This window comes from Diuraphis noxia, unplaced genomic scaffold (genome assembly GCF_037042655.1).
Source record: "Diuraphis noxia isolate RWA-SAM2 unplaced genomic scaffold, SU_Dnox_SAM2 contig0004, whole genome shotgun sequence".
NCBI classification, from domain to species: Eukaryota; Metazoa; Arthropoda; class Insecta; order Hemiptera; family Aphididae; genus Diuraphis; species Diuraphis noxia.
The window spans coordinates 71,918,572-71,939,619 of NW_028301714.1; the positions used below are offsets into that span (position 1 = coordinate 71,918,572).

The window sequence follows — 21,048 nt, forward strand, 5'->3', positions numbered from 1 at the left end:
AATATTATGTCCTTCGAGTAAAATGTGACTAGCCGATGGACTCGATAGTATGATCATTATTCATTATGCATGATTATTTGCAGTGAACCAGCGCAACTTTATTTACCTATATATTTTATCCTACTTCAGTATTTGTTGAGATAATCGATTTCAAAGACTTAACACAATGCTAAATATAATATTACAATAATATGTATTTTGCAATCAAATTTTATAACTTGGACACCACATTTACTCTTAAGGCTACCTGGCTACACATTGTAATTTATAAAACATACACAAATATTCATCATGACGTGCATATTTGATAATTTTCTCGATACCTAACATAACTTTTATCATACCTAAAAAAATCAATCTTTATACTCAAAACAAAGATATTTTTTAGTTATCATACATCAATGTTCTTCCCGATGATATGACAATATCAGCTGTCGAGATGATTTTAATACATCATTATTATAATAATAATATCTCAACATTCTCAACGTATGTCGAGTTCTCGCCATAGACACCGCACTCAAACGTAAAGAGGTTTGTAGTGGGTCACGTGTATAATTTAGCAGGTGCGCGTCTTACAATATTATTATTTCGCAAAAAAAAAACACTTGACAACAAAAAAACCTTCGGTTTTGACCGTTTTCGAAACGTCCAGGTTACGTGTATAATATGATTGACGGGCTGCAATTTTATTTTCAAGTTGTTTTATTATTTTTATGGAGAAACTAAAGCCACGCTAATCACGCGCATACGTTGCAGAGACGGTGTTCTGTTTATTTTTTTATTTTTATAATCTGGTTCAATACAATGAAAATACATCCTTATGCGGCTGCACTTATTTCAAAGGATTTAATGCAATTTATTTTATAGAAATATTAATTCATTTGTCTTACAAAAATAAAAATCAGTTTAAAACTAAATTCAAAAATATTGTATTAATATCTATCGAATTACATTATATTCGAAATGAATGGACATTTTAAAAAGTATATTATGTTTATTGCATGAAACAAAACAATGTATAAAACTATTTACATATTACAAGATATACAACACAGAAAGTACCTCATGGCTTATTGTATTGTAAACTATATAAAATAATTGAAACATAACTGCAACGTTATCTCATTGTCATAACACATAACTAAGTCATAATTTATAAATTCTAAAACATAACTTATAATATCTTAACACATTTTAAAACTAATACATGTTTTATGTTTATTATTATTAGGATTATAAAATTTTGACGAAAATAATTCACATATTTTTATTTTTTTCATCATATTTAAATGTTTATCTGAAAAACGAAACTACTTTTGTTCTTTTCTAAATTTAATATATTTTATAACTCGCATGGGAAATGAGCATTTTATTATTATGTACTATAACACATAAATAACGACAACAATTTTTACGGGGTATTGTATAGGCAATTTAAATGATCACTTTAGATGGTTGTATAATATTATTTAATATCTCATAGTAGTTCAACTATAGTTCCAATGGTAATATGGTGATCTGTTAGGTTTTAGTGGTGTTTACGAAACGCCAAAGAATCATATTATGTATACTTTGTAGTAATTCATATTTTTATGTGTTATTATAATTTAAAATCATTAAAAAAAAGTTAAGAAATCTGGTAAGCCGAGGCCCAAAAACGAAACCGTAATTTTTTTAAGTGAATATTTTATAGGCGACCGCGAACCGTTGAACGCAGATAGTTAAACCCAAACTCTCGCCTATTGTATAGTCTTATATATACGTACTTATATTTTATATAATAATTATTTATATTTAGTATGTTTCTTGTTTACCTTGGTATTATTTTTGCACTGGTGGTGCAGCGTATATGCAAGTGCGGCTTTACGGTCTGGTGCTTGTTATAGAACACATTTTTTTTTTTCATGTATGTTACTATTAGTAAATCTTTTTGAATCAGCGGCAGAGTGGCGCACCGGGATCACGGGAAAATTCCCGGTGGTGGCCTGGCAGCTAAATGGCCCGTAAAGTATAGATAGGAAAAATAACGTGAACAAAATGTAGAGTAATGAGAGAATATATATTTGATTTTACTTATCTATATCAAACATGACGACGAAATCGAATTTAATTGATTATTTCTCTTAATATTTTTTAAAATCTGATAAGTGACAACCATTCGATACCAATTCGCTATGAAAGAAATTAGCTTAAGTGAAACCATATACCAAGCATTTTCAATATTTCGGATGATGACAAAAATAGTGATAAATAATAAAATTGGAATGCACCGCCTGCAAGCAATGCGTCTGCGCACGCCTATGGACTCCTGCAGTGACGTATTTAGAGGGAGTTTGGGGGTGTTCACTCTCCAACCCCCCTCCCCCCCCAAGATTAATTTCCATATATACGCCAATGGACTCCGGTAGTTTGCAGTAACAGGCACATGTAAATTGCAGGTGTACGGCAACTACCGTATTTGTACTATTACAACGTTTGCATTTTATAATAGATCGATTAAACCATTTCCACCGTTTCCATTCTCGTATACACTTCTGGCGTGCGTACTGGCACGCACGTGTTTATTTATTAACACTATACCATGACTATGATATGGTACTGAAAAAACAAGCACTATAAATTAATAGTGAACATAAAATTATTTAAAACGATTGGTCAGAAATCCAAAAGTGGTTGCTTACCATATTTCTGAATGTATAGCTGTAATCGAAGCGTTTTATTCTCATCATCGCAGCAGTATTTGCGTGAATTATTTAACGTTTTCCACTGCCTTAGAGACATAGGTCATAGACCATAGGGCGACGAGATAGTATGTTTTACGACAATAGTTATTTAACAATAGTTTCAGTTCTAACTTTTAAACATTGTTACACGATTAGTTAGTCAAACACCATATGGCGTTGTTTACATTTGACGTCCGCATCGAATAGTTGGGCTTCGAGTATTACAGCAGACACACGCTTGAAGTTGGTCGAAAGAAATCGGTTTTGTTTTCGATACGTTCTATAGTTTTGCGGGACTGCAGTTTTCATAGCATTTTGACACCGTCCGGTGATCAGAATTATTTAATAGCAGAGACGAGAAATATGAATTACCGTCGCCATCATATTCAAACATAATTACCTATCTAAGCTTATCCAGCGTCTAATACATTTTATTAGGTACGTCTTACAATACTCATTGTTTGGGCTCATTCTACACTTTATGTTCGATATATACTTCTTATTTCAATCGCCTGCCATATGGATTATAGATATATTGTGTATTCGAGATCGAGACTATAGAAAATTTGTTTAGAACACTTGGAAACGTAGAAAATCACTTTACGGGTAAGATATAAATTGTATTATATATACTTACAAAACAATACAGTTGGACACCTGAATCAATATTCGTTATTATTAATATGCCAAAGCATTAACAGCATATTGTATTTAGATAACCAAATACCAATAGTCAGAAACGATGAAACAAAAATAATAAATGATTTTAAGATTATAAAATTTAGGATCCACATAAATAAATAGAGTTTGTGTATCGCACTTGACTACTCTTAATTATATAATAGGTCGCGTAGATAATTACATTTAACAGCGCTTCTGAGTTTAATACTATGATAAGTTTTGACTATGATTATAGTTATTAGTTTGTATTAGGTAGTTGTTTATTAATAGATTATTATTATTAATATACCAAAAGATATTGTTTAAAAGTAAAAATGTTGTGTTTTGAATTTTATTTTATTTTTTTATTAAGGAAAAACAAGCCTCGATGACGAAACCATTGGCTTGTTTTACACAGGTACTTAAACTAAATTGTACAATTTAATATTTACAAGAATAATAGTATGTTTTGGATGGCTTCTTTTCGTGAGATGTGCAGGCGTGTAGTGTTTATGCCCAAGTGATTTATTTTGAATTTGATGTCTTTCTCATCACCTAGATATGTTTATGCCGTTACATCAATGATATTTTGATTCTAGCATCAAATAAAGCCAACATATATAAGTAGCAAACAATATGCATCAACGACAAACCAGATAAAAGGCGTGGAACCATCTGTAACGCTACGTGTTTTTATTATAAGGAGTCTTATCGTTGAGTTAAATTTTTGAAAAGCTGATATATGTACCTTTAAGCGTCAGAAAATAATTATCACTGTAGTAATTATCACATTATATATATATCATATTTTAATTTGATTAAGAAAGATTAGTTGAAACTTTGCACTGTTTAGTGGTGAATGGTGATTGGTCGGGAAAGAGTTCAAAATATAAAAAGACGATATTGTATGCCGTGCAAATGAACAGTGCCGGTAACTGAAACTACAATAGTAACAACGGAAGAATTGTGAATTTGAAATTGTTTACAGACGTACAATATGTAGTCTTAATTTACTTAATCTTTTTTTGTAGCTTTTTATTTTAAATCTAGCTCAACAATTACAATAATTTACTTAATTAATAATTAGTAAATAATACAAAAATATATTTTATGAAACAAATATGATAAATACTGATAATAGGATACTTATACCTTGTTATTTCAATTAAATTGGATAGTATTTAGGATTTCAGAGTGTGTCAAAACTATAATTCAATATTTTACATGTTTTGTCTTATTGCTTGTCTATGTGGACAACGTATACAGTTACGTAAGTATTGTTAGAACAGTGTAGAAAAAAATAAATATAATATGTATTAATCATTTTTAATTATTTAAAAATCATATGGATAAAAATAATTACTATGTTATATACCAAGTTTAAAAAATATGATAGGTATAATTGTTTTAAATCATTGTCAATAGTTAAGTCATCAAACATTTTAATAAAAATGAAATGTATGAAAAAAGCTTTAGGATATAGATAAAATATGTTCACGGATCTCGATATGTCGTTCAATATGGATTTATCCGACCTGCATTTACTTTTCTAAAGAAATAACTCCTCGATTAATAGGTAATGAATCCAAATTTAAAAAAAAAAATTAAGTACAAATCAAAGTCACTTGCCCATATTGTCTCTATTAACTTCTTTATAAACTCATTTGGTAGAAATAAGTATAACGATGATAAAATTGTTTATGATCACTGATCAGTAAAACGTTCTTTCAATATTGATCAATACAATTTTCGAAAAGTATAATATTTTGTAGCATTGTAGCACTGCGGAAATATTTTTCAGAACAATCCGTAATAATATTTACACGAATTTGTTGACAAATAATATTATTATTCTTGGAATTTTTTATTTTTTCTTAAAAAAAAATATGGTGAAATAAATAAATAATTATCATATATACCTAGGTATGTCACGATTTAAGATATACAGGTTGCGCATCGGCATATGATAAGGTGAGAACCAAATTGAGTTCATTGTGGTGCTGGAAATTACAGTAAGCGCTCCATGTGAGAGAAAAGTTAACTACCGTATCGCTGCCGGTTGCCTGCTGAATTTTAAATTTTCTATTTTCAGTTTTGTGTCATAAATAATGATTACAAAAGAATTATTCTTTTTACTAATTTAATTTTAAAATTTTATATTATTTTCCAAACATTTAAGATTTTATTGAAGTCTGCTTTCAAGCTGTACAAGTATAACAGTAATAATATATTATAAATTATAATGTAAGTTATATAGATTTTATTATTTTATTATAATTATCAAGCTATATATTTATTTATGAACTAATTAATTTATACACTTTTTACATTTAGGTACTAGCTACTTATTACCTTTTTAATCATGATTTAACTAATTTTGACAACTTTTTTTTAGTTCGGCACTGTTTTTTATTTGCTTGATTTATACAAAATAACAAAGTTTTGTTTGAGATTGCGACTAAGTAGTAGTAGTAGTAAGTACTTAAAGTATATTTATATGTATGTATCTTAAATCGTGGAATAGAATCTATAATAATTCCAATATTCCATACCTATTACCCTACCAATATGGCCATATGGCATATACCAATATACCATAAATTCAAATTATTAAATATTTAGTGTGATAAACTGATAATTAGTTCGAGATTTAAATTGTGATAGTAGAGGGCGCTAGCGTCGTTTTCTACAGCTGTGAGTCAATCTCATCTTCATACTTTTAAACATTTCGGTATAGGTCGATGGGCAACCTGTATATCTTAAATCGTGGTATAAGTACACACACGATTACGCAACTAACGACCGTTTATTCACGTGGAACACACTTCTCACACATGACAATAATATGATTAGGAAGCGAGCAATAAAGATCGATTATCATTGTAAATGCAACATTGGTAAGTACCTCTACCCGTATTTCGTTGAAAGATAAATACTAATTTGGAAAATTAAAGTTACATATTATTTTAGTGAATAAAATAAATAACTATAATACAATTCTGATAGTATTATTACAATTTTATCGTATATTAGCAGGCTTAAATTATTTTTAAGTTTACGCAGGCAGTCCAAAAAAATTTTGTCGTTTCTATCGCTGATCAAATTCGCAATTTGCTGAACATCAAATTTGGATTTCATTCGTTATTACTGTGCCGTATTGATAGGAGTAGGTTAATTCGAATATTGTGCGGCGAATTCCCAAATAATTTTGATTTAATTCGGTTCCACAGAAAAATTATATTTTATTAGGTACTGTAGGACGAAGACACTGAATTGAATACCAATATGGAACATATATATGGCGTTTTTGGTCTGAAAATGGTCTCATCGCCTTAGTAGGCTGCTATTTTGAGTTTTTGACAGTCTTGTCGTGGAATAAAGAATTGAACATAACTAAGATATCACTTTTAGTCAAAAGCATGATTTAAGTTGATATATACCTGTTAGCAATAATGTATTATATCTTAAATCGTGGTTGAAAGATTAACCGTGGATACCACTTTATAGCATATCACTAATTTTAGGTGTAAGGTTAGCTAATGAAATAGTTTTAACGATTAAAAATCAAAGAATAGAACATTGATGTACTGAAAATGGTTTCCTCTGTAGGTGGACACTTTTCGTATTTAACTCTTTGAACAATACGCGTTCTGTGTACTTATTCAGTTCAGTGACTGTACGTTACATAATATACTATATTCTCGGGTATACACAGCTAATATAGAAAATAGCAATATTGCGTAAGTAATAAATAAGTTGGGGAAACAACTCACTCTGCAAGGTTGTGATCAGTGTTAATCTAAACCATCATATTTTAAGGAGATAATTTTAAAAAGCATTTTTTTAAATTTGATGGAATCCAACGATAGGATGACAAATGTCGATGTAGAATACAATTAAATAAGTAGTCTGGCAGGAATATCGTGTTATTATGGCATAGGTACCCTAACATATTTTGTTACGAAATTTTTGCGATACAAGTGTCAAGTTAATCTTTTCCGATCAAAACCGAAAATCATTTAATCGATTATTACTCGGACTCCGGCCCCAACTCATTAAACAACGTTATAGACAGGTCAACCGCTTACTTGATCGCCTGAAATTTGGTGAAAACGCTGCGCAGAAGTCTCCGGGCGGGATCGTTACAAACATATTATAATAATAAATCGTCAATAATATAATTACTGTAATTATTTTTACCGTTTGGACACTGAACACTCACGTATTTTATATTATTATAATATTGACATATCATTGATTATTCACGTACTACTACTTATAATTATTAATTTAGGCGTCATCCACGTCAAAGGTCTCGACGCGTGGAGCGTGGTGTGCTGTGTTGCTATTATTATATACAGTACACGCTGTGTAACAATATAATAATAATAATAATAATAATAATAATAATAATAATAATGATAATAATAATAACACATCGATATAAATGTGCGATAACATTACTGCAGTACAGTAACATAATAATAGCAAAATACGCGATCGACAACCAACTCCACATAGTAATATTATTATTTATTATACAGCCGAGTGGCGCGACGGTGGACGGTCGATCATCGCGTTGGCGTTTTTCTTTTCTTTTCTTTTTTCAACCGAAAAGTTCGTTTTAACGTATTCCCCGCTGGCCGGGCTGGCGACTTGCACGCTGTCGCAGAAAACTTGCGCACGCCGACCGAACACATTATAAAAACATCACAATAATAATAATATTATACAACTCGCGTGTTTTCGGTGGAAATCGATTTTTTTCGTCATTCTTGTAGTTGTCGTTCCGTTCTCGTTTATATATTATATAATTAATATAATTACGCGTGCACCAACCTGCCTGCCTGCCAGCTCGTCCGCAAAGCGCCCATTTTAATATAATATTATTATATAATTAACCTACATGTTCGGACTCCGCAGGGCAGACTCGTGATATTGTACACAGGAGGCACACATCGTTTATTGCAGCCATCGGTGGTACTTCCGGAGCGTCGTGTTTCTGAAATAACAACAACAACAATAATAATAATAATATCGTCGTCCGTCATACAAGTGTAAGGTTCGCGAGCTCATCTGCTCCAGACCGCGTGGCGCCGGTCTGATGTTGTAGCGATTCTATTAGATTTCGATTTTTTCATTGTCTCCACGTGAATCTCACCAGCCGAAATGGACGACGACGACGCCAAATGTCGCTGGTCCAATAACAACAACGAAGACGTGCGGCTACAGACCACGACCGGGCTGGCGCTGCAATCGTTTCCGAAAAAGCCCAAAGTCCACTTATCGTTCGAAAGTCTCACCTACACCGTGAACACTTACAGAAAGTTGAAAAAAGGTATAATATTGTATTGTATACATACTAATATTATACTACATAGTATGTAATACATACATACCTAGAGGTGGCTAGATAGTATAGGTAGGTATGCAGTTACCAGGTCTCATATTAAAATAATGTTTTCCAAAAATATAAAGGCTAGCTATACTTGCACAAAATACAGAGGTAAAAATAATAAAAATTTTTAATTAACTTTTTCACTAAAATAATCACATTAGTATTTACTAGATAGGAAATAATGGTAATTTTAAATTATGAGCGATCCGCTGAATGTATTGATTTTATAATGTTGTGTTTTGTGTGTGTGTGTGTACACGATAAGTTGTCAAAATAATGCTTCGATTTTCAACTTCAGTAGCTTTTCAGGTCGGAAAGTGCATCTGTTTGGTGCAATTGGGAGGTAAAATTTAAAAATCCCTAGTAGTTTTGAAAAGCACCAGGAAAACAAAAAAAAAACAATTAAGGAAAACGGGAGTATACACAAAATAATTTTTTTGAGAAAATCAAATTTTGATATTGGTGTAACTCTAAAACAAATTACCACAGAAATGATACACATGATTACACATGCAATTTCCACTGAATGTTTACAATGCCATTTTATATACTTGATAAAATTTACAAAATATTTCAACAATTGTTAAGTTATTTATAAACATTTGAAATTTTTAGTTTTTTTAATTTTGTATTCTATAAATATCAATAAAATAGAATTCATTGGGTCAAAAAACTTGAAAATGTAATACAAGGTTCCCCATAAGTTTATATAATAGCAATTGGAAAATATTTAAAATACATAGGTTCCTATATTTTTTTTTGAAATAATAGCAATTTAATTTATATAGTATAAAACTATAAAATGTCCTAGACAGACAAACCGTCTCCGCTTAGAATTGTTTTTCGTATACTATAGTATTAATTGAATATATATTTAATACCATCCATTACAGTAACCCACTTGTAACCTACTGTACAGCAGAACGACTTCCACTTACCCGCTTTTTTTTGTTTAACTAACAACTATGTTTTTTCAGTTTATGAGTAATATCATTATCGATTGCTTGCAACAAACTTTGAAAATTTAACATCAGGTTTTTATATTTTTTCACAAAAAAATTAAAAACCTCAAATTAGTCAAAAAAATTTTTTAGAAGCATTCATAGCTCAAATTTTTATGAAATTCATCAAAATCACGACCATTTTAGGAAAACGTTATTAGTCTTCATATAAAATTCATAAAATATTTAATTAATATAATTTATTTGAGGTTTTAAAAATTAGGTACAAGATTTCTCATAACTCATAACTCTTAACTTTATTTACTGGAAATAAAAAAAATAAAGACTTGTATGTGTGCAAGCATGCGCGTGTTAAGTGAGACTTCTTCCGTATTTTTAATGATATATAGATTTTCTGAAAATAAACACACTCTCTCAGCAAAGTCTTGCATGACCTGATAGGATTACCGGTGTGTGGATTATCTGATAGGTTCAAGTTCATGATATAAAAATATTATTTGTTTGACTATTTTAATTTATTCTTTTTGTTTTATTTACTATCATTTCATATTTTCATCATAGATTATAGATTTTACACATATTTTTTCTGTTAAGTTTTAAGTTCAAATTAAATAATCTTTATTGGAACTATTTGATGGTGCATACCAGCAAATGTATTAAAAATATAATAATAAAATATATTATTTTAATCATTATCATACACGTGATTATTAAATACCTAAGTATAAATGCAACTAACTAGGTATATTAAAACGGTTCCATCTCACTATTACACACTAATTATTAAATATCTAAATAGATAGGTAGATAGGTTACGTAATAATAATAATAATAATAATTATTATAATGATAATAATAATAATCAGATTTACGTATATAATTTATATTTTATTTATTTGTCATTGTCATGGAATTTTCGTGTTGTGAACATAATTTCGTTACAAATTTTCGGCGTTATACCCTCTGCAGTGAATATTTTATGAGTTGTTCAAGTTGAAATTTTGATGAAATATGAAATCCATTAAATAATTACAATAGTAAAATTTATTAATATAGTAAAATATACATTTTTAGATCACATAATATTATATTTCTATTAACCTTTTAGTCAATAGACAACCGACTTACCGTAAAAGGTGAATGAGTTCGTTGCATAAATAGGCGATAACATAAAATGTATTTAATGCTATTAAATGTTTTTTAAATGTCATTGTCTATACAAAACATTATAGCAAGCCTACTATAATATTTTAAAACGTTTAATTCCCATGAAAAATGTTTTTAACTATACAACAAAAAATCTAAAAACGTTGTCTTTCGTAAATATGTCTAATTTCTTGCAAATTAAAAAAGTATTTACAGTGATTAGTATTTGAATTACAACCATATAAAAAACATGACATGCCTACAAAAAATATGTTTGTATATATTCTATATTTTTAGGTTTTGATAAAACGCGACATAATACACTAATAGCTTCGGGTTCGCTCAGATTCTAAAAACTTAAATATTTGAAAATCTTCAAATCATTCCCAGTTTCATCAATTTCACAATACTCTTCATCCCCCTCAAAGTTAAACACACACACATTTAAATGTACTTGTTTAAACAGTAAACGTAAAATTATAAACGCATTACATAACATTTCAATTTGTATAATAATTATCTCATAAGGTAGGTGTATTACCTAATGAATTGTCTATGATTTTTGAAGTCTTCCATAAATTCAAATGTAGCTAAGGGAAGATAAATTATACATGATTATAAATAGCTAAGGAATTCTCCTATAATCCACAATAGATGATAATAAGGTAATTCATTTTAATTAATAACTTATTAAAATCACAAAAGGAACCAATGACCAGTTTTAAAGTTTGAACAATTTGTTTTCAATTTTCATGTCCATTTTAAATTTTTTAAATAAAAAAAATTCCATATGAATAACAAGTTGTAAAAAATGAAATAGGTACTTCAATATTACCTCTGTCCACGCAATTACTAAATAAGGTATTATAAAACATATGTTTTATTATGTTTATGCATTATTTTCTTATCTGCCATTGTTTTTATAAAAGTACATAAAATGTATATATGTATGTATATATATAATATTTTGTAATTATTTGTTTCAATCATTTACACTTATTTGAGAGAATAATTTAATTGTTATAACTTATAACGCTTATCACTATTTAGTCGTAATAATGTCTTGTATAGGAGATAAGTACCTATATGTGTATGTTAACTTTCTATTTATTCAAAAATGTAAACAATATATTGTTATTAACTAATTTATAATTTGCATAAACTAACAATATATTTATGATTATTCCAATTAATAATATATATATATTTTTCTTTTTCGAATATTTAATATAAAAAACCTATCGTTACTTATTACCAAATACCTATTTATACTTTAATAACTAATCTAATACACTATGTATTTAATTTAAAATAAATTTCTATTAGAAATAATTTTGATTTTTCTATGAATTCAAAAATATTAGAATAAGTGCGCATGTATTTGTTGTTAAACATGGTGAGCCTGATGCTTGAACACTTTGAACCTATATTAATGATCATATTATACTGTAGAGTAGAAACAGGAATTGACTTTTTTTGATATTAATGGAAACGATTGTTTCATTTTTTATATTTTGGCGTACATCGTATAATATGCGTCATTTTTCGAATAGTACTTAATTAACAATATAATATAGTTATAATATATTATATAATATAATAATTATATCATAATTGTCCCAGACATTGATATCATCATGATGGAGTACTAATATAATATAATAATATAAATATAATGTGTATAACTATATATTTGTAGCAAATTTCCCTTATTTTAATATAATACATTGACTTGTTAAAAAACAATGTTTAATATGGTCTCTAATAACGAAGGTATATTATGTAATGTGCAATGTGCATGAATACTTTATCAGATTGTAGCTGGAGTGATGAATATTATACTTCCTATACGTATATATATACACACACGCACGTTGATGGTCACTCGCAAGCTGCAGTGTTGTGTGCATACTTAATAATAATAACAATAATAATATATAATCATTTTTATCGTCGAACAACATATTTTATCATCTATTTAAACAACAATATTGATTTAATGATGGCAATTACCCAAGTGTCTAACCATTGGTAATTGTTTTGTTTTTTAAGTAAAAAAGGAGATTTTGCACGGTATCGGTGGCAGTTTCCGGTCCGGACAACTAACGGCCATCATGGGACCGTCGGGATGTGGTAAGAGCACATTACTCAACGTCCTCGCCGGATACTCGTGAGTATACATTCAGTAATAAAGTTTAAATAAACGTAGTAATGTACTTTGGTGTGTAATAGAATACAATAGAATACGTATTCAAATTTAATGTTTTTGAATAATTTAGCTGCTTTTAATGACATTTTAAAAATCAAAATTTTATAACGGAGTCATCGCTGGAATTTTTAATTTACTTCTTGTAATTGTTGTGAATCCAACCGATGAATCTGATAACGCGTTATGACTGAAAACTTGAAAATTGACTTGTTGTGTGTACTTTTGTGATCAAGCTACATTTTAAGATATTTAATTTAATTTTCGAAAAACCAACATTTAGATTTTAGTAAATTTTAAAGGTTCAAACAAAATGTATTGGAGTTAAGGAACAAATTGTTAAAATGATGGCGCCTCGATCAATCTGAAGTAGACGTATTAAAAAATTCAAATTAGTTTTCAGTAGTCGTATCGTGTTATCAGGTCCATCGGTATGATTTACAAAAAAATTATAATTTGGTTGTAATAATACAGTGTCCGTTTGCAATGCTATTAAAAACTGATTATTCAAAAATATTAAATTTGATCATACTCTTAGATTGCCAATTTTATAGTTAGAAAAAACTTTTTACACAAAATCGTTTATAAAAGAATAGGAACTCTACTTGAATCCGTTCTAGAAAAAAAATTGGAGTTATTACCATTAAAAACAAAAATAAGTTGTGCTTGCACGTATCAATAGAGTTATAAATCTTAAATTCACCTGAAAATATATTGAAAGTGTTGATACACCCTATCACATCCCGAAAACTTCATACTTCATTTCAATCCAAGGTCATTCAAATGAAATATTTAATACTTACCTTATATCGTGAACACACTGTATGGCGAGTGATTTTGTACTTGAATGTATGTTAGTTACCTATATATTAAGTAACTTATTCTAACGAATACCTAGGTCTTTTGCTCTTGATATTTCATTGTCATGATTTCGAAACACTATACAGTGAATATGTCAGTGTTTGGCTGACCTGATTTTCGTTGCAGGATAAGTGGAAGTTCGGGCCAAGTGTATTTGAACGACTCGTTGCGAGATGAAAAACAAATGGCGAACATCAGCTGTTACATACAACAGGACGATTACGTGCGCGACCTGTTGACCGTCAGGGAATCGATGACTGTGGCAGCCCACCTCAAGTTACCGACAACCGTGTCGGCGATATCGAAAGCCAACCAAGTGGAGGACCTGCTGAACGCATTAGGTCTGTCTTTCCACGGAGACACCGTTACCAAACATCTCTCCGGGGGCCAGAAAAAGAGACTGTCCATCGCTTTAGAACTCATTACAAACCCGTCGATATTATTTCTGGACGAGCCCACCTCGTGAGTACCGGATAAATATATATAATATTATTCGGATGATGGTATAAATCTTAATAATTTACTAAAATCCAATAAGACACCCTCTTGAGGTAACTAAATATCACTTTTGATATGTGCCAAAGTGAAGAAATTCGTTCGGTTGTACTGTTGAAACAAATATAACGAACCGACTTAGGCGTTTTTGATCGTTTTATTTTGGATAAGTACACATTACAAAACACATTTATTATTTGTTCAACATTTTTGAGCTCATTAAAGTTGTTTGAAAACTAAAAAGTTATTAAGTTATATGATATTTTCTCCTAAATCCCTATTACGTGATCAGAATACGTGACTTAAATTTCTTTTCATTTACATTATAGAATGTGTTTTTATAAAATGTTCCTAATATAGAGAACCACACTTGCTTGTCTTGTCCCTGTTTTACAAACATACAATAAAACAAAATGTAATAAAAATAAGAATAACCATATTTGTGTTTATTTAGTGTCATTATTATAGTGAATTTATCTATTTTCAGGTTAGTCATCACTCATCAGTATTTAAAATATTTCAATTTTAAAATCATTATGCCTAGTTTAGAAATTAATAAACTATATACAAATAATGTTTTTACCCTTTATAGTTTGATAACTCACTCAATGCTAAATTACATTCATCACAAAATAGGTTTTTCTAAATTCGAATTTGTTATGACGTATGAAACGTTCAAAAGACCCATGGGTGTAGACATTTTCTTAACATTTAACATAAACATATCCAAAAATATAATTTATCAATAAACGTATTTAATTTTTCGATCATAATATCTTTCTATTACTGAATGGTTTCTTCGATCAAGTAAATCAAATCCTCTTGTTTATCTCTCCGCCCATTTTATATATTATAAAACATATTTTATACAAATTGTACTCATTAAAAATATGTATGACAACATTTTATTGTCATAAAAACAACAAAAATAATAATAATAAATATGATGTGATAATATATATATATATTAAATATAAATATTTTACCGTATAGTGGATTGGACAGTCAATCTTGTAGCCAATTCGTATCACTGATGGCTGACCTAGCTCACCACCAAAATCGTACCATGGTGTGCACACTACACCAGCCTAGTGCTTTACTGTTCGAAAAGTTTGACCAAGTTTATGCGTTAAGCTCGGGCCGGTGCATCTACCAAGGACCACCCAACTTAGTTATTCCTTACTTTGCCGAACGGTTAGTCGTATGTCCACCTTACCATAATCCAGCTGATTTTTGTGAGTACGAGTATAATATTACGTTATATAATACAATTATGGTTTTATTAATTTTTTGCTGTATCAATTATGACGATGATAATCGTGTATGACTAAAAATTGGTAGATATTGAGAAAAAAGTTATTAATTAAACAACCTTCAACTACCAATCTCATGAGAACAATTAATGTCAATAATACACGTCTTATCAAATATATTTAACTATTTAGTTTCAAAGTTTAAATAATAAATTATGTAATAGTCAACCAATCATTTTAATTCATGACATTTTGTGAAAAAAAAAATGTAAAATGGCAATTATTCCTATCACAATTTTCAAATTTATGTTAAACAAAACTATTGAGGATATATATTATTATACTATATTATATTTTTTCCCTTAGTGATCGAAGTGGCCATAGGTGAATATGTTACTGATGACGTACTCGTTGAATTGTTCGATACAACAAAAATCACGAACACAAATGGCCGCAACAAGTGTCATACAATTTCTGACGAAGACCACGAACAAATAGAATTAGAAATTGGTGTGTTTCCTTTTCAATTTAATATAACACATTCAATTTAATTATATAACTATAATAGGTACGATGATATTAATAAAGAGCAATGCAAATCTATTCGTTTTGTAGACACGTGCCAGGAAGACAACAATACCAATGACGAACGATTATCGTATAAAATAGAACTTTCAAATAAGCCTAGGTTTTATGTACAGATCTATCATTTATATATGCGAAACATAACCATGTACAAACGCAACAAAGTGAGTAAACAATAATATTTTAATAACGTTGTCGGTATAAGAATATGATAAATATTGTATTTTTAATGTGCAATGAAATAAGACATTAATATTATTAAGTGGATATTATCGGGTTTTGATAAAACAACAATGACTCACGAGTCGTTGACCATTATAGTAGACTAATATTAAGTGCCTATATGTAAATTCGGTAAAAAGTTGCGTGTATAAGGACAGCACATTTCTCATTGTTGTCATTTCGCGGACGATGTACGGTGTGCTTACTACTTATTATATGATTTATAAAATATATAAATTTAGTCGTAGGCATGAATCATCCCATATTTGAAACAAGATCTATGTGAGTCTGATATAGTTCGGTTTGTCGTATTTATTTAACGATGCTGAGACTCTGAAGTTGCCCATGAGGCACAAGATCGATTAGAATAATTTCTATATATTATTTAGATATTATATTAGATCTAACTTACTTTATAGCCAAAATAACAAAGTGTTCATTCTAGAAAGAAATTTTCTGTATATAAAAAAAAAATCAAAACTTCATGACAATTTTTAAATTATCTATAGACATAAAAAAATACAAACTTTCATTAGTTTTTTTAAAAATTATAATTGGTAAAAAAAAATTTTGCTCGGTCAGAAAACTTGAACATTTTATACAAGGTTCTTTATAAGTTTTCCATAAAATCCATGATAATTTTTAATGAGCGTTTAAAATTACGTAAATTTACAAAATCATTCAGAAATTTACATATTTTAGAAATTCATAAAAATGTTTTATGTACATCTAAGATTTGAAATTTGTATACAAGTTTCCCTATAAGTTTTTCAATAGTTAAAAAAATTGTATGAAAAGTACAATAGATTTTTTATAGGCCTTTGAAGTTAGACATTGGATATTCACCTATTAACTAACAAATATTTATGCAAAGATTTTCATATTTTGTTATAATTCAAAAACTATTAAACGTAAGGACCTGGTAGTCTGTAATTTTCATCAAATTCCGTGTATGATAATACTTTCAAAATATGTTGACTCTTTTTGAGTTACTGTAGCAGACATTTTAAATTTAAATTTTTTTAGTTTTTTGTCCTAATGTCAATCATTTGGTCAAAAAGCTTGAAATTTTATGACAAGATTTTTCATAAGTAGTTATAAAAGATTTTTTTTTTAAATAATTATTTAAAACTTACATTTTCACAAAATCTTGACAATGTTTTATTTTTTAGTAAAAAAATTAAAAATGTTCAAATTTAAAGCCCATTATAAAAGATCCACCTCGAAACGGCCATTCTCGAGTCTTGACCTTCAGTGTTCACGATAAAAATTTGATAACCTTGATTGGAAAACTTTTCAGACTTACCTGCTGTTGCGGATCGTCATCCATTTAGCCGTAGCCCTCATAATTAGTTATATGTACCGTGGATCAGGCAACGATGCGGCTCGAGTGTTCATCAACATGAAATTCGTATACGCCTCTAATTTGTTTTTGGTCTACACCGGTTTGATGTCCGTCATCGTTTCTTGTAAGCATATAATAACATAATGATTAGGGCCCGGAACTTGATCCACATGCATATTTTTTTCTAATGTCCACATTCAATTCTCGTCTATACAGAAATTTCATTTTTGAAGTATACAATTTTTATTTTTTATTTTTTGCATTTTTAAGGAATTTTATGCTTTACGTTAATTTTTTAGTATTTTTGGTGCATTTTATTCATTTTCGCACTTTACTTTTACATATAATAGCATTTTTCTTGTTGAAAATTACCCAATTGGCATGCATGCAGTTTCCATTAGCTTGTCGATTATCAACATTCATTGTCTTTTTTTTATGTCATGAAAACAAGAAATTCGACAAAAAAATAAATTTTAGTAAAAGTAATATTTTTTAATATGTATAGTTTTATTTAATTAAATAAAAATAATTTTAATAATTTTTGTATCGAAACAATATTTATCATTTTTTACAGTAATATAAACATTTAAAATTTTTTTTTGTGTGTCATTTTTAGATATTTTTACGTCATTTTATGCATTTTTATGTATTTTTAGATCATCAAGTTCCGGGCCCAAATAATGATATTACACGATACAATTATTATTATTCAATATTGTCGCGTATTAAATTACATTAAACTCTTGCAAACTTGTATAATATTATACTAAAATATATCACTATGTATACTTATTAATTATATATTCTTTTTAAACGCACCGACGTCATTGGGTGCGATGTCCAGTCCCATTAGAGTTTATGGTCGTGAAGAGGGAACACTTCAACAGTTGGTACACGCTTTTCCCGTACATCGTATCCATATTGATGGTCGAAATACCGCTACAGGTGAGGAGGTTACCAAACAATACATTACCAAACATCTCCATCTCCCCTCAACGATCGTATTCGAGAAACTCCATTCCGATCGTCGCAGACGCTCACCAGTTAAATTGGATTATTATTTTGTTTTTATTTTTCGTCGCAGATATTGTGTTGTATCGTCTACATCGTACCGGCGTATGCAATCACTAGCCAACCGTTTGAACTTATGCGATTTGGTTACTTCGCCGTTTTCCTGATTGCCACTTCCATGACGTCACAGAGTGCAGGATTCTTGTGCGGTGCAACCATGCCGTTGAAGGTCTGTTTCCATACCACCGTAGTTCTATGATACTCTGCGATCGAACATTGGTCGTTCATTACCTTATATGCTTGATTGCCATGTAGTTTGAAACATTTAAATCTATAACAGAGCATTGAAGCTTATTTTGTCTTGCGTGTGAAACATGTGAATGTCCATACCTTTATAGACTTTTATTGTTTAAATAAATTAAATGTCAGCACGGTGTCTACAAAGGATGGCAAAGCATGCCCATACCGATTTTTCAATATTTAATTCAATACTAAAATTCAAGTTCTGATTTTTAGCATTATTAAACACATATAACACCTAAAGAACATATCTTAAGATTTGAAATATTCTTTTGTACAACTCAAGGAGTGTATTGTGATAATACAAACTTATATTTTTCAAAGAGAAGCCTTTCTTTTTCCTGCAAATTATTTAGCTGATGATTTTCTTGAAAACGTTGATGCATATAAATCGAAGTAGTAATTGAGTAGTTACTGCAGCGATATTAAAATGTTTATATACTTACGATAATAATCCTTAAAAAATATGGTTTTACAAAAATATAAGCTATAATATTATGTTAATTAACTTAATATAACTTGTAATATTTTGTATTTATTATACTTGGATCAATTTCTAAATTATTTTTATTGGTAAATCAGTAATAAATAGTAATTACCAACATTTTCAAATTGTCAAAGCCTCCACATCCACTTAACCCATTGGCCACTACCATACACATTCTATTATTCTAGTACATAAAGTTATATAACTAAAAACTATTCTCTTAAATTTTGATTGTACATACATTTATAAACCTTAAAAAATATCTGATGAGTAATTAAAAGTGAATAGTTCCTAAAAGAAAAACAGAAGTTTGTATTGGCACAGTATCATCTTTAAGTGGCACAATAGATCTCAAGTATGGTATTTAAGTGTATTTAAAAATTCTAAAAATCAGAAACCATATTATAACACATATATACACTATATAATTACAAATCAAACATGAAGTGACGCGAATAAATACATCGGAAAATAATTAATTTGGTTATGTAGGTATTTAAAATTAATTTCAGATTTCTGTGTTCGTTGGACCAGTATTTGTGGTGTTACTCTCCGTGTTTGGATTTGCCATAAGGTTTCCGGATGTACCTTCCATGTACGTGTGGCTCCACCATTTCAGTTTCATCAGAGCATCGTTTCAGAGTATCATGTACTCACTGTACGGCCTTGACAGGGGCATTTTACCGTGTTCTGACGAGATGTATTGCCACTACAAGAATCCAGTTAAGTTTCTCAACGAAATGGATTTCGCCCGAGTTAACATTTATCCCGAATTTGTCTACATATGCTTTTTTTGCCTGTGTACTTACATGCTGACATCAACTGTCATATGGTACAGACTGAACAAACGTTAGATTTCACTCAAAACCACCAAACCGAGAATCGTCGGATTATCCGTCACAAAAGTGGTTTTTTCTGAAATGTATCATCATATATTATATTAGGTATTATATATTGTATTTATTTATATGTGATGTCACTTTTTAATGCAATTATTTTATTATGTCACAAAAATATAAATTATTTGAACACATTTAACTAGGCATCTATGTATGTATCTTAATTTGAAGATCATGTCATTAATTTATTTACAAAACCGAAAACCCTTTCAAGAGGATGCTAGTCATGTGTTTGTTGTCTTCGCCTTAAAAACGTACGACTTAAATAACAAATTTTCGTTCACTAGTTTCAATAGTATGCTATTAGATTCAATATAATTATGAATTAACCTTTTATCAAACTTTTAGTTAAGAATATTATCTGTGCTTATAAACAATAGTGATTTTTTTCGATATTTTAATTTTCTAGCAAGGTTAAAAGCTTAGCTTAGATTAAAATCATTTTTGATTTGTGATATTTCACTTACCCATCATATTTTATTTGAAAATTAA

General features: G+C 29.2%; 1 protein-coding gene and 1 pseudogene across 5 annotated transcripts; both read left to right on the forward strand.

Annotated features, from left to right (window-relative positions):
• The first annotated feature begins 105 nt into the window (after window positions 1-105).
• Window positions 106-3,601, forward strand: LOC149056456 (uncharacterized; annotated as a pseudogene).
• A 2,529-nt stretch (window positions 3,602-6,130) lies between these two features.
• Window positions 6,131-20,695, forward strand: LOC107165955 (ATP-binding cassette subfamily G member 4-like). Of its 5 annotated transcripts, none has more exons than XM_089225304.1 (11): window positions 6,131-6,283; window positions 8,310-8,724; window positions 12,945-13,062; window positions 14,086-14,421; window positions 15,448-15,689; window positions 16,074-16,217; window positions 16,323-16,456; window positions 17,815-17,983; window positions 18,704-18,804; window positions 18,944-19,099; window positions 20,170-20,695. In XM_089225304.1, exons 2-11 carry the CDS (start codon window positions 8,556-8,558, stop codon window positions 20,509-20,511), a joined length of 1,911 nt encoding a protein of 636 aa, XP_089081430.1. In that variant the 5' UTR covers window positions 6,131-6,283; window positions 8,310-8,555; the 3' UTR covers window positions 20,512-20,695. The 5 variants fall into 5 exon arrangements, with proteins under 5 accessions (XP_089081430.1, XP_089081432.1, XP_089081429.1 ...); XM_089225305.1 differs by lacking the exon at window positions 6,131-6,283 and adding an exon at window positions 7,924-8,003; XM_089225306.1 differs by lacking the exon at window positions 6,131-6,283 and having other exon boundaries at window positions 7,919-8,724; window positions 20,150-20,366.
• Window positions 20,696-21,048: the final 353 nt, after the last annotated feature.

What these genes read in the sequence shown, in the direction of transcription:
- LOC107165955 (XM_089225304.1), top strand. Translation starts at nt 8,556, where the DNA reads ATGGACGACGACGACGCCAAATGTCGCTGGTCCAATAACAACAACGAA. An exon ending in AACGTCCTCGCCGGATACTC is followed by an intron (nt 13,063 to 14,085) that starts GTGAGTATACAT and finishes TTTTCGTTGCAG; the next exon opens with GATAAGTGGAAGTTCGGGCC. An exon ending in GTGCAACCATGCCGTTGAAG is followed by an intron (nt 19,100 to 20,169) that starts GTCTGTTTCCAT and finishes AATTAATTTCAG; the next exon opens with ATTTCTGTGTTCGTTGGACC.